At 40.5% G+C, this 12,674-nt stretch overlaps 1 protein-coding gene across 3 annotated transcripts; it reads right to left on the bottom strand.

The window, feature by feature from the left end:
• Nucleotides 1-4,672: 4,672 nt before the first annotated feature.
• Nucleotides 4,673-10,854, bottom strand: slc39a5 (solute carrier family 39 member 5). 3 transcript variants are annotated; one of them, XM_030769875.1, is made up of 12 exons: nt 10,693-10,854; nt 10,093-10,261; nt 9,434-9,657; nt 9,004-9,169; nt 8,409-8,586; nt 7,928-8,097; nt 7,574-7,693; nt 7,389-7,446; nt 6,798-6,950; nt 6,538-6,618; nt 6,233-6,423; nt 4,673-6,010 (listed from the first exon to the last, which is right to left on the bottom strand). In XM_030769875.1, the coding sequence occupies exons 2-12, from the start codon at nt 10,258-10,260 to the stop codon at nt 5,861-5,863; spliced, it is 1,659 nt and encodes a 552-aa protein (XP_030625735.1). In that variant the 5' UTR covers nt 10,261; nt 10,693-10,854; the 3' UTR covers nt 4,673-5,860. The 3 variants fall into 3 exon arrangements, with proteins under 3 accessions (XP_030625735.1, XP_030625736.1, XP_030625737.1); XM_030769876.1 differs by lacking the exon at nt 10,693-10,854 and adding an exon at nt 10,515-10,625; XM_030769877.1 differs by lacking the exon at nt 10,693-10,854 and adding an exon at nt 10,519-10,624.
• Nucleotides 10,855-12,674: the final 1,820 nt, after the last annotated feature.

Below are 12,674 nucleotides of genomic sequence, written 5' to 3'. Positions count from 1 at the left end.
AAATATTAATTTAAGGCAATATTTATTTAAAAAAAATAGATAAAAAAAGTGATTATCTTTTGTCCACCTTCTTCTAGCTTTTTGCCTTAAGAGGAACCAGAATACCGCAGAGGTAGTCACTGCACTAATGATTTGTGGAGATTTCAGAAGTAGTCACTGCACTAATGATTTGTGGAGATTTCAGAAGCACACATTTGTGGAGATTTCAGAAGCACACATTTGTGGAGTTGGCTAAGAACTTCCACACTTCCACAGGCTGAGCTCATCTCAATGTCAGGACATTCGACAGACGGCCATGAGCTGAGTCCAGTAGACAAAGGCTGGACCATCTTGTGTATAACTATCTTTTAGCGCAGTCAGAGTCTAGTGTGTTTCGTTTAAAATTCTCTGCTGACGCTCTCTTTATGATGATGACATTGTTTATAGCTAGGTTCAAAACAGCTTCATTACAACTCCCTGCTGGGACCTGTCAAAAGTATAGTGCCCCGCTCCCAAAAAAAAGCCCAGACAGATTTCAATAGTCTGTCCATAGCTCATAATACTCAGAAGGAACAGAAGGCTGAAGATAATTTGTTAAAAGAGACAACTGAGAATTTTAACTGAATAAATGTAAATACACGCAACACACGGCATAGAACATCAAACCGGCCAACTGACCTTGACAGTTTTGCCCCAACCAACAAAACATTTGCTTAGAAGTGTGACTCCCCTAGACTTCAACTCTGTGTGAGGCAGTGGTCGCATTGAATAGGTAATGGGTGATCCTACCTGTGCAATGTTTGGATCCCTGTTTGTCTTTGGTCAGAATACATAAGGGTCACTCAGAGCCATATTTGAACACAGGAAGTTTCTGCTGGTCTGAGGGCAAACGTGACCAAGGCAGTGAACAGAAACTGTCTGTTAGGGCTTTAATCTTGAGAAGAAACACCACACACAAGTGAAGCTCAACAAGTATACATGCATTAAGACATGCTTTTGCTGTCAAAATGTCAGTGAATTCACTCTAGTAAGTAAATGAATCATAGTTTATTGCGTGTCGTAGTGTTAAATAGTGAATGCGGGTACATCAAAAAGCCTCTCATAGTCGATGAAGATGACTCACACATTCAGTGAAACTCAGTAAAACAAAATTTAATGTTTTTTTTGACAGGCATTAAGCTGTTTGTGTGGTGTATCTCAGTTTTCTGTATGCTGTGTTTCATTATAGGATCCAAAAGGCCATTACAATAAATTGTTTCTGAAACCATGTTCTGAGGAAAACAATTATGATATCTTCTGTACACATCCCTCATAATGTCCTTAATGAGTGACTCAGTGGAAAAGGACACGGGACCTGACTGGAACAGCCTCCCTACACATATACCTTTAATAAAACAAACAAACAACACACACACGGTCTCATCTGTGCGCTATGCACGAGACGAGATTGATTTCACTTTTGACCATCTCAGTTTTCATACTCTAACCTAGCAGCCCATGCTCCTACCTGACTAGACTTTGTTAGAGATAATGGAATAATCATTGTAAACGGGACAGAAGGCTGATGTAGCAGCCGAGCGAATCCGTGTTTTTAAGTGTGTGTGTGTGTGTGTGTGTGTGTGCTGCTAGTTCTCCTGAGCCTATAAACAGTACCATTTTCTTCATGAGCCACAGTGGGACCTTTGTGATTAGCGTGTGAAGTCGTGCCTTTTGTTATAAGGACAAGCCCCTGGGCCTGGTCTTCCATTCCTACCTTATGTAAGCCTTATGAATGAAAAGACAATATGGATTAAAGGAAATGCCATTTACAAATGTGATACTTCACCAACACAATCAATGACTTTTTTTTTTTACAACATACTTCAAAACAACGAACTTCTACACCAGGAGTTATTGGTAAATAATACAAAATTGTGCTTAGTAAAAACACTGGCATTTGAAGCTTTGGTCTGTGAAAGTTTAAAGAAGTGAATTGTGGTGTTTTCTTGTTGCTGTGCTATTTAGTCCAGTTGTAATATGTTGTTAGTTGTAGAATGTTGGCATGAATCAGCTTCTTCTCTGTGTGTTAAAGGGATTGTGTCCTCTGGAATGAGACTGGATTTAAGTGCAATAAGTGATTGTGTACTGAAACATTTTGAGTAGAGAAACATCAAATCTTAGCTACACGTTCCCATCCTCCTGTGTGTGTGGCATTTCTAATGGTCTGAGTGAGATGTCCCATCCTCCTGTGTGTGTGGTGTTTCTAATGGTCTGAGTGAGATGTTCCATCCTCCTGTGTGTGTGGTGTTTCTAATGGTCTGAGTGAGATGTTCCATCCTCCTGTGTGTGTGGTGTCATTCTTGAGAATTTTCCGGCACTCTCTGTGGAATGTATGTGAATGACTTGATGGAAACCGATTTGCAAAATCAGAGCAAAACCTGATCTCAGCAGTTTCCAGTTTTTGTAGATAGTATGAATTTTACATTTGTGTTTGCACTCCATGTCATTATCCAATGGGTGATAGTTTGCTTGTTTTTTTTTGTTTGTTTGTTTCTTTCTTTCTTTTTAAATTGCATATCAGCATTTTGTAACTTAAAACAGTAGTACATTTAGAGTTTCACACAGTGACCCTGGTCACTCAGTGTTAGCCTTTGCACATAGAGATATATCATAGTGAAGTGGGATTTTGTGTGCGTATGTGGGTAGACATCATTTCAGTTATTGGTACATCCTCCTGTTTTTGACCACATATGGCTCCATATTATCTGTGATATTGTGGGGATTTTGCCAGGTGAGGATGTTTAAAATGTTTTTTTGTTGTTGTTGTTGTTCTTTTGGTTTTTTTTAAATGACTGTGCTTTGTGATGGAAATGGATTTGGAGCAGGATAGGGTGTTACCATAGCGATAGCTAAGAGAGACAGTAAGATGTCAGTACATTAACCCTAAATATGTGTGAGGATATATGGCCAAATGACTGTCACATATCCTCCACTGGCTCTTTTCACTAACACAGAAAATACACATCATTTTTATAATAAGCAATATTGGCTGCTTGAGACAATGTTGTATGTCCTAAGATTTATTTGTTGGGTCATTTAGGAGCACTTACGAAATCTGTGGCACCTTCATTGAATCCCATTTCCTCGTAGCTGAAGCGTCTTTGTTAGTGTTCAGTTAAGAGGGCGCCTTAACACAATGGACCTGAATGGGATTCAGGTGAATAGAAAGGGTTTGGCCAGAGGACTGGCCAGACCAGTGTAGTTATATTTTAGATAAAAATCAAGAATGATCTGAGGTTCTGTCCACAGTAGATGTCTCTGAGACATTCCAAAACTATAGCTGTTACAAAACAAAGATTAAAAAAACAACAACAAAAAAAACCAAACAAAGATGAAATGCATGTAACGTGAATTGGAATACTGTGTATGAGTGAGAGAAAAAGATAAGGAGCAAAACAGTGTCCTGTCAAACTGTATACCTCATTGACATATCTGCAAATACTGTCGAGCATAGGAGCGTAGGATATGCCATCACCAGCATGTGCTTCGTATCCATGCCAACTGTTTGCCTGGTGACATAAGTCAAATTCCTTAGCAGGCAATGAGACTGCTTTTAAAAATACACAGGCCCTGTCAAGATGGCAGATACTGTAAGCCTAAGGAGTAGAGTGAAGCTGTTTTATCACTAGCACCAGTTGCCATTTTAGGACACAGTAGCATAATTCCTACCTCTGCGTGTGACTGCTCAGAAAACAGTATCGTATCACCGCTTGTTTTAGTGACATAAATGAAAATCTATATGGAACAGATAATATATGATGTGTAACAACTGACAGTGGTAATTTCATGAAAAATAAAAGGGTATGCCTGACTGTATGTGTGTGTGTGAGACAGAATATTTATATGTATAAACAGAACACCAGTGGTACATTAAGCCAGTGTGTGTTAATGGTTCTCTTTGTCTTTTATCACTGTCATTTTCCAATGAATGTTGAATTATCTCATGTGTTTGTGGCTATTGCCACATGTATCCTTGTGTCCTTCAAAGATTTTTGTCGAATGTCATGTTTTTGACGTGGGGGGTGGGAAACAAACAAGCACCAGCCTGTCAGACAAAGGACTCCTCCCTCCCCAAATTTGTAACCCATGTGACATTTGACGGCTCTCTCTCTGTGTCTTTGTTCACTGTGAGTGAGCTGTTTCATGCTGTGGCTTTGGTTTACAGGTCTTATGGGCTTACAAAGTGCATGGGTGGATTATTCATGTGTTTGTGTGTGAAACTTCAGAAACAGCTATATTTTGTACAGGTGTTGAGGCCTGGGTCGATGTTTATCCTCCATTTGTTAAAATAAACAAATGGACCCTTAGCCTTACATATTCCATAAGAGCATGTGCCAGTCACCGGCACAACAGTTAGCTTTGTCTGTCTTTGTCCCTGTGGACAGTGGCAGGAAAACAGTTTGGAAGTGCAAGGATGTGAGTTTGAGATACAACAGGGAGGAGGGGAGCCCCCCCCCCCCCCCCCCCCCCAAAATGCTCCACGGTGACTCCTCCTGTAACACCATCTGACACCCCCAAAACCTCAAAGCCATCTGTTCTTCTCTGTGACAATGCAATCCTGAAAGCACTTTGCCTTGTTCATTCATTGTATGAGCTTGTGAAACAATGTTGTTATGAACAGATGTGAAATTCAAAGAAAGAATATCATTCGTTATTTGAGATTATAGTAACTTCATTTGTCTTTCTGATGATGAGAGAGAGAGAGAGAGAGAGAAAAAAAAGAAAGTCCATACATGACACTTCTGTTTTACATTCTGCTATGGCCAACAGGTCTGGTCACTCAGTATTGTGGCTTCGGATTAGTTATGTTTTAAATAAAAAGCTATTGCTACATTCACTTTGGTCTGAGTGTTTCCTCTCTGCCAGAATGCTGCAATTAAACAAATCACCTCAGGACAACTGTATAGGGAAGTCCTAGCCCCTTTTTGTGAATTTTATTCAGAATTTGATTCTGTAGATGTTAACAATCTTTGTCCCCTCTAATGATAGTATGATGATATACTATTTGTCTGGTCTGATCAATTGAAAAGAGTTAGACAGAACTGCCATTTACTTAATGCATGTTTTTTTCTGTATTAGTTCTCTGTTTTGTTCCCAGAAGGTTACAATCAGATCTTGGGAAATACATACTGCCTGTCTAATTTTTCCAAATGAAACAGTGGCACCTGGTATTTGCAATCCTTCACTGAATATAGCCACAGAATAAAAGCTAAAAACATCATGCAGTGCTATGCAGACATCACGTATACACACAATCTGACAGTTCAGAAGAATGTTTCCTGACTTCATGTGCTATTATTTTAAATGGTCACCACAGTAAATGTGTCATGAAACCAGACATGGTGTTTTCAAAAACCTACACTTCTAGAGACCCACGCTAAGAATAATAAAATACTTATATCCAGAGATCTACTCTAGGAAAACACAGTCTAATATTTCTAAGAATTATGCTATGAAACTCTTTCATAGGTGCACCAGTAATTAAAAATGGTTAAAATGGCAAATTTCATTGCAGTCTTCTCCAGATTTTTCTATTTTGCTTCACATATTTATGCTGTGTCCAAGAACCTCACGTTAGGTCAAGAGGATCAAATTGTAAATAAAGCTTCAATACTTCACATGCTGAAACCAGTCTCTCTGCCATGATATTCCCATGCTGACCCCAGTGTCTGGTGGATGATCAGTTTGACACACAGCTACACTGGTTGGGCAGAACACAACCAAGTCACATTTCTCTTTCATCTTTTGTCCCCCACTGGAGAAGAACGTAAGGTTAGGAAACTAGCTCCAGTTCCATGGAGAGACATGACCTATACACACTGGTCCAGTGGTCTAGTCCTTCTCAGCCGTCTCCCAGGTTGATGGAGATGTGGTCCTCGAAGAGGGCAATACATAGCATGATGCCAACACCTGTTAGCAGACCCAGGTTCTGCAGCAGGAAGCGGAGAAGGGGACTTGCTGACTTAGGGCGTCCATGGAGCATCTCTGGCATCTGCACAAGAGAAAATGTCACAAAATATATCAACAGGACAAATATTGTAAGATCTTATCATTCATAAGAGAGGGCTGACACTTCAGTTTTTCGACAAATGGACAAAAAGTGTAACTCACCATCACTACTGTTCAGTGCTCTCCTGCTAAATAACATTTTAGTCACAGAATGGAACAGTCATGATTAATTCTCCATAATGCTTGCCAACGTTTGTTTATTTACCATGTCTGCAAGGGCAACATAAAGGAAGACTCCAGCAGTCACAGTCAGGAGCCAGGGAGACAGCTGGATCCACTGATGACCCAGGACAATGCCTGCAAGGAGACCCACAAACCCCAGCAGGGCAGAAATGGCACTGAAGACTGCCAGTTTACACATGGGCCAGCCTGCAGCCAGGAGAATGGCCATGTCACCTGAACAAACAGGAAAATATGGATAAAATGCTGATCTGGACAAAAGACTAATGCTTTTCCATGAGTGAAGAGCATTCTCAGTCAGTTTACACAGTCAGTCTGTGTTACTCATACCCAGCTCGTGTGGGAGTTCATGGCAGAAAACTGCGATGGTTGTGCTCAGGCCTACAGTCAGGCTCTGAGAGAAGGCCACACCTGAGGGAAAAGAAGGTGGAGTGGGAATGAGAACAGAAAGTTATTAAACAATAGCGTTGATAGTTTACGTAGGATAAAAGCCCAGGTAAGCTATGCCTGGATGCTGCTATCAAAGATATTGATGATTGAATATGAATATAGTGGTGTGCCTTTTCTCTGCCAATCTTATACCCACGCACCAATGGCTAGCCCATCAGTGAGGTTGTGAATTCCATCTCCCATGGCAACCATCCATGCCATAGTGCCTGTGTGTGCAGGACCTGAGTCTGGAGAACTGTGGGAATGCCCATGTCTGGACTCTACAGACTCTGTCTGTTCAGGGTGAAGGAAGCCTGTGACAGAGTGAATTCAATTCAGTTTACAGTACCCTTATAATGGCTACAAATATAAAATCAACCTTATCTGAAGCATACCAAAGATACTAATCTCAAGCCTCTCTATAACGTAACCCAACATTCCTTCAACTGTGTCTATCTAACAGAACCATATTACAGCGTACCCATCCACCCTCACCCAAAAGGCAATCTATACTGTTGTCAATACTGTCTGCAATGTCATCATATGCAAACTTTAAATCCAGGTCACCGTCATTTAAGGTGGAACCCATGGCTTTAGTGGTGACAAAAATGTGTTTTCAGATCTTCTGCCATCTGATTCCGTCCCGTATTTCTTTTATTCATTCATGGTCATATTAAGAAACCGCAGTGTGGTCACTGTTACCGCATATTTTGATCCCCCCCACCAACTGTTCATTTCGTTCAAACACTCACCCTCCAGTGGATCAATCTCCCTCACTGATTCAGGACACTGTCCCCTCTTCTTTGACTTCTGAGGACAATCAAATGAATATAATACACATCAAAATAACCTTTATGGACTCCTGGGTCTGTTTTCAAAGTCTGCACATCAGAAAGAGACAGCACTGGGTTCAGTCAAGCCCAGTTTGGTCCATTACCTTGTAATGGTGTAGCAGTCCCAGGAGACTCTCAATCACAAACAGAAGGTAGAGCCCACCCAGAACAGTTAAACCCTTTTTAACAGGGTCTGAGCTTTCACTGTGTGGCCCAAACCTGGCCTGCAAAAACCAAAAGCTGCACTTGTTGACTCAACATCACTGTATCAGCTGTACCACTAAACTACCAAACTCACCAAAAAACAAACAAACAAAAAACAAGATGTGAACTGCTGTTTCTCAACTAGTTAACTTCAAGCACAGCACAGCAATCAAAAGACACAAAGACCAAAAAACCCAAGTCTGGTAAATCAGCTTCTGCTTAGCTTTGCTGCAGCTGTGAGTTCAGGTACCTACATGAGGCAGGAGATGAAGCAAAGCATCTCCACAGAGTGTGCCCACTGCCAGGGCAGCCATGGGGCACAGGAAGACATGCAGGCGAGCAGGGGGGAGCAGTCGTGCCAGACCCAGTGCCACCAAAGAGGGCAGACTGATTATAGTCAGTGCCAGGGAGCTCCATCCTAAAGCTATGAGAACCACACATACAGTACATAAACACTGGTCTATTTATAGACATGATCTTCATGTTGTCTGATTAGATTACATAATATCAATAGACAGACAGATTTTTAAACAACCCTGTAAATATTTAAACCACTTCAGCTAATCTTTTGACCACACAATGTATTTTCTGAATTCCAGCAGCTTGATATGCTGAATTACATTCAGATTTCCCTCACCTCAAACCAGAACTACTGTGTTAAACATCTGTTTGGCCTTGGATCAGCTGTTTTTGGCATGCGATCCTAAGCCTGGCCATCAATCTACCAACACTAACCTTTAAGAAAGCCCACACCACTGCTAGTCTCTCCTCTGTTTCCCTCTGAGTGACGCAAACAAACACCGCTGTCAATCTGGTACAGAAGGGCGGGGCATAGGAAGGTAAACTGGGCTGGCGTGATATGGGATGCTTTCTCCAACCCGAAGTTGCAAAGCAGCTGTGTGACGTTCAGGCACTGTAGGGGAACACACAGATGTTCAGGAGTTCATCATTGTCAGATCACCTGGACAGAAATACAATGCTATAATATATTCAAAATACACTGATGAAAATGAACGATTAACATATTCTGAGATAACAGCCTGTGATAAGCATATCTGGGCAATTTCCTCATTGCTACTGTAACTTCAGCCAAAAAAGAAAAATCCTTTCTTTGATCATTTCACATGTCCCTTAGCTGCAAACACCATTTCAACCTCACACCTACGATAACTGTCAAAACATTTTTTTCCTTAATGTAGATTGTATACTCTCATTTGTGCATGAGACAGGAATTGACTGGATGCCATGAGATGTCCTCTATCAGCTGAACTTTGACCTGAAATGCCGATCACAAGAAGTAATCATTAATGGTCTTGGGGAAAATGCTCACATTTCCATGGAGGTGTTTCTTAGTGGCATGGTTCGTCAACAAAGACAGCTCCTCGAACGATCCTCGCCAGTGTCCAAGCGGTAAAACACCTGGGTGTGAAGTTCTCACAGGGTCATTGATTTTGGACCCAAATCCATTTGAGCCAGCAGTTTTTGGGTCAGGGTTCCTTTTAAAACAGGATTATGGGAATCAGTGGATTTCAAATGGAGTTTTTAATCACATTATTGATTAAATTAGTGATTATTTAAAGCTTAAGTAAAAAGTGATAGACCAAAATTGATCATTCAGTAGAAATTTCAAAAGGACCTAATCACCCATCTGTTTTCCTCAGTAGTGAATTGAACATAGACCAGTTCATAGATCAGCCGAGATCACTGCTAATCTACCGGCTAAACCCATCTTTAACCACCAGTGTTTCATAGACTCCTACCTGTGTGTGTGTGTTGTCGGGCTGGGTCCCTGAGCTCTTGAATGAGGAGTACGAGGCTCATCAAGATGGAGGTGTGTATGAGGGTGTGAGGAGGTGCCATCGTGCCCAATCTCCAAAACACTGACCTCCCCAAGCCCCAGGCTGCCCAGCAACTTCTGCAGACCCTCATATGTGAGGGTCCCATTGTCACCATACTGGAGGAACAGACGCTGCAAGTAGTAGCCCTTAAGTAAAGCCAACATAGAGGCCAGTTTTACATTACAATTTTAAGGTTGAAAATTGACAACCTTTACATGGTTTGGAAGGTTTAGCAACGTTAACCATTTGCAGTCCTGTAGATTATTTACTGAGCAGCTCATAGACCTGATTGCAACCACAGTTAACTGATTTCAACACAGCAGTTGGTACAGTAAATCAACAATAAACATAAACGAGCGAAAGTAGGTTTATGGGAAAAGAATGACTGCTGCAGGCAAGTCTATGAAAAATGCATTTCTATCACTGAACTTCACACAAACAGCATTAATCTGTTGCATTGGGATCGGTTTAACCATCAGCCATCCTAACTGTGAAATTCATCTAGTTATATCAGCCCACTGAATTTTCTATAAGTATTACTACGGTCAGTTTTTTGCTGTAAAATCAACAAAATGTCCTGCCTGCTCCTCGAAAGCCTCTTTCAGGTGCTCACGTAAAGCGGGATCTTCTTCTAAGCTCGATGAAACGGTCCCATAAGCAGGACTAGTCGACGACTTAATGTCATATAGTGAGTCAACTGGAATTACCAATAAACTCAAACAAATACTGATCACGGGGTTCAGCTGCATCCTGAAACGACAAAGAGCATCGCATCGAATTGGTAGTAACTTGAATTGAGCTGCAACGTTAAGTCACAATTATCACAATTTCACACAGACTGTTCTAACAAACACACGTAAAATGTGCGGGCAAGTGATTTTAGCTAACTCTGTTGTTTCCAAATGAAGACAAAAAGCGAAAGGCTTAAAGCTTGTTGATCTAACAAGATAAATCTTCTGAGAAAATTAATTAAACCCGATGGTGCATCAAAATATGTACTTACTTACTGCAGGGATAAGAGAGTATAGTTTGAAAGTCACTAGTTAAGCCTTAACATACTGATTGCGAGTCCGAATGTAGTATTTGGGGAGGAAATCCATATATAATAGTCTTTCGGTTACTTTGTAGGTGTAATTTACCACGTTAAAACATTGGGTAACCTATTTCACAAACTCACTCACCCGAATGCGCACTCATGCAGCTCGTCTCAACGTTTTAACTCCAGCGAACTGACTTTGGCCCCAGCTCATTTTAAATGATTGGAAACATGTGAGTTTGCTCAAGAATTGTCTTGGTTAATGTTCTACGGACTGATTACATTTACGATGTCTGAATCATGATTTTCCCCGCCACTTCTCTCCACTCCCCTTATCATTCTTCGCTTTCGATCATCGTTTATCTTACGACCGCTAAAATGACGAAATTATTTACATTCTGTGGCTTTTAACTTGGGAGCAGTGTTTGGTGATTGGTTTAATCGATTTGAAGGATAGTTTCCTATGTGCAAATAACAACCTGTGAGGACTATAGACTACTGCTGTCCGAAGCAGTGACTGTTCTCTGTGTGCATATGTACATTAGATAGACAGAGGTCGAATTAAGGACAGGGCCCTGAACTACCCTGGGTAGGAAGTCTTCTGAAACTCAGGCGCTGGCATAGTGTTCAAGACGTGCCATCAGCTTTCTCCGGAGCTCCCACGAGTTAGTTAAGGGGGTAAACGTGTACATCATAGGCTCAATGCTGGGCAATATAGCTGAGAAATTTATCACGATAAATGTCTCATTTCAGGCGATATCGATAATTACTGATCATTTTTAATGATCTATTTTTAATAATTACCAGGAGAAAAAAGGTTGAATTGAACCACTTTATTTTGTACAATTGAGTATTATGCCCACATTGTGGAAAAAAAATGTGAGATTTCGAGATTAGGGTTGTAATATTACGAGAATAAGTCGTAATTGAGAAAAAAGTCATAATATTAAGAGAGTAAAGTCATAATTTAATAAGAATAAAGTCATAATATTTCAAGTAGTAATAGTACGAGAATAAAATCGAGAGAGAAAGCCATAACATTACGAGAAGAAAATCATAACAGGCATGTTCCCCTCTTCAGAACAGACACAGTTTCTTGCACAATCTTTTCAAAATCCGGATACTCACAATAATTTGGTGCTGGTGTGCCAAAAGATTAAGTATTTCGTTATTTGTGAAACCTATACTAAAGCTTAATTTCACAAAATGTTCCACGTTCCTTATTTTAATATCGGGTGGAAGTAACAACAATTAACTGATAAAATGAAGGTGATGAAGATGCATGTGAATTGAAAAATAGAGTGGTAAAAATGGATGTGAAATGAAAAGCAGAGTGATAAATTATCAAGTGATTTGATTAATTTTAAGCCGTTTTAATAAAAACAGTCGTGATATGATGAAACTGTCAGAGAAATACTATGCTCCTTTAAGATAATCATTGTAGCAATCATGATAAACAATATAACAATAATGTATTCATTATTATAGGGGTGAATCAATGTAATCATTTATATTAAAAGTTATAACTATACAATCTTTTGTATTACAAGAAATATCAAGTTCTCTGTGCTCCAAAAGAAGAGGCCTGTGAGGCCCTTTAGGGGCTGCGTGTGAGATAAGGAAGGAGCCTCTGCCAGAGTGTTGTAGTCATTAACAACGCATGTAGAGGGTGAACCATTCAAGGTTTCATGGTATGTGTTATCCCACTAATGAGCAGGGCAGTAAATATTGGTGACAACTTATGCTAGGTGTAAAGGGAAAATAAGAAATAATGACATAATGCAGAGTCGAGGGGGAATCTGTCAGGCTGTGCCAGCAGAGGTGCCCCACCACAAAGAGATGAGGCAATGTGTATCTTTTTTGGGGGAAGTGATAAGAATATGTATAAGAATCGGTGCTTTGTGAGAATGCGTCAGCCACTCCCGGGACCGGCACCGTTTGTTGTATGCTGCATTGAGTTCATGCAATAAACGTATACTGTATCAGACTCTGAAGACTTTGATTATTTATTCTGAAAGTAAGTGAACAGTGTGGTTAAAATCTTAGCCATGTCTGGCCCAGGCTGAGAGTTCTCTCCCACAAAACAGAGCCATGTTTCATCATTTTCATTCATTGTTCATTATTCAC

The sequence above is a fragment of the Chanos chanos genome, chromosome 3, assembly GCF_902362185.1.
Source record: "Chanos chanos chromosome 3, fChaCha1.1, whole genome shotgun sequence".
Taxonomy (NCBI): Eukaryota; Metazoa; Chordata; class Actinopteri; order Gonorynchiformes; family Chanidae; genus Chanos; species Chanos chanos.
This window is presented reverse-complemented; position numbering and strand designations above follow the sequence as displayed.

What these genes read in the sequence shown, in the direction of transcription:
- slc39a5 (XM_030769875.1), bottom strand. Translation starts at nt 10,260, where the DNA reads ATGCAGCTGAACCCCGTGATCAGTATTTGTTTGAGTTTATTGGTAATT. An exon ending in GACTGCTACACCATTACAAG is followed by an intron (nt 7,447 to 7,573) that starts GTAATGGACCAA and finishes GATTGTCCTCAG; the next exon opens with AAGTCAAAGAAGAGGGGACA. An exon ending in ATGTTGCCCTTGCAGACATG is followed by an intron (nt 6,011 to 6,232) that starts GTAAATAAACAA and finishes TCTCTTGTGCAG; the next exon opens with ATGCCAGAGATGCTCCATGG.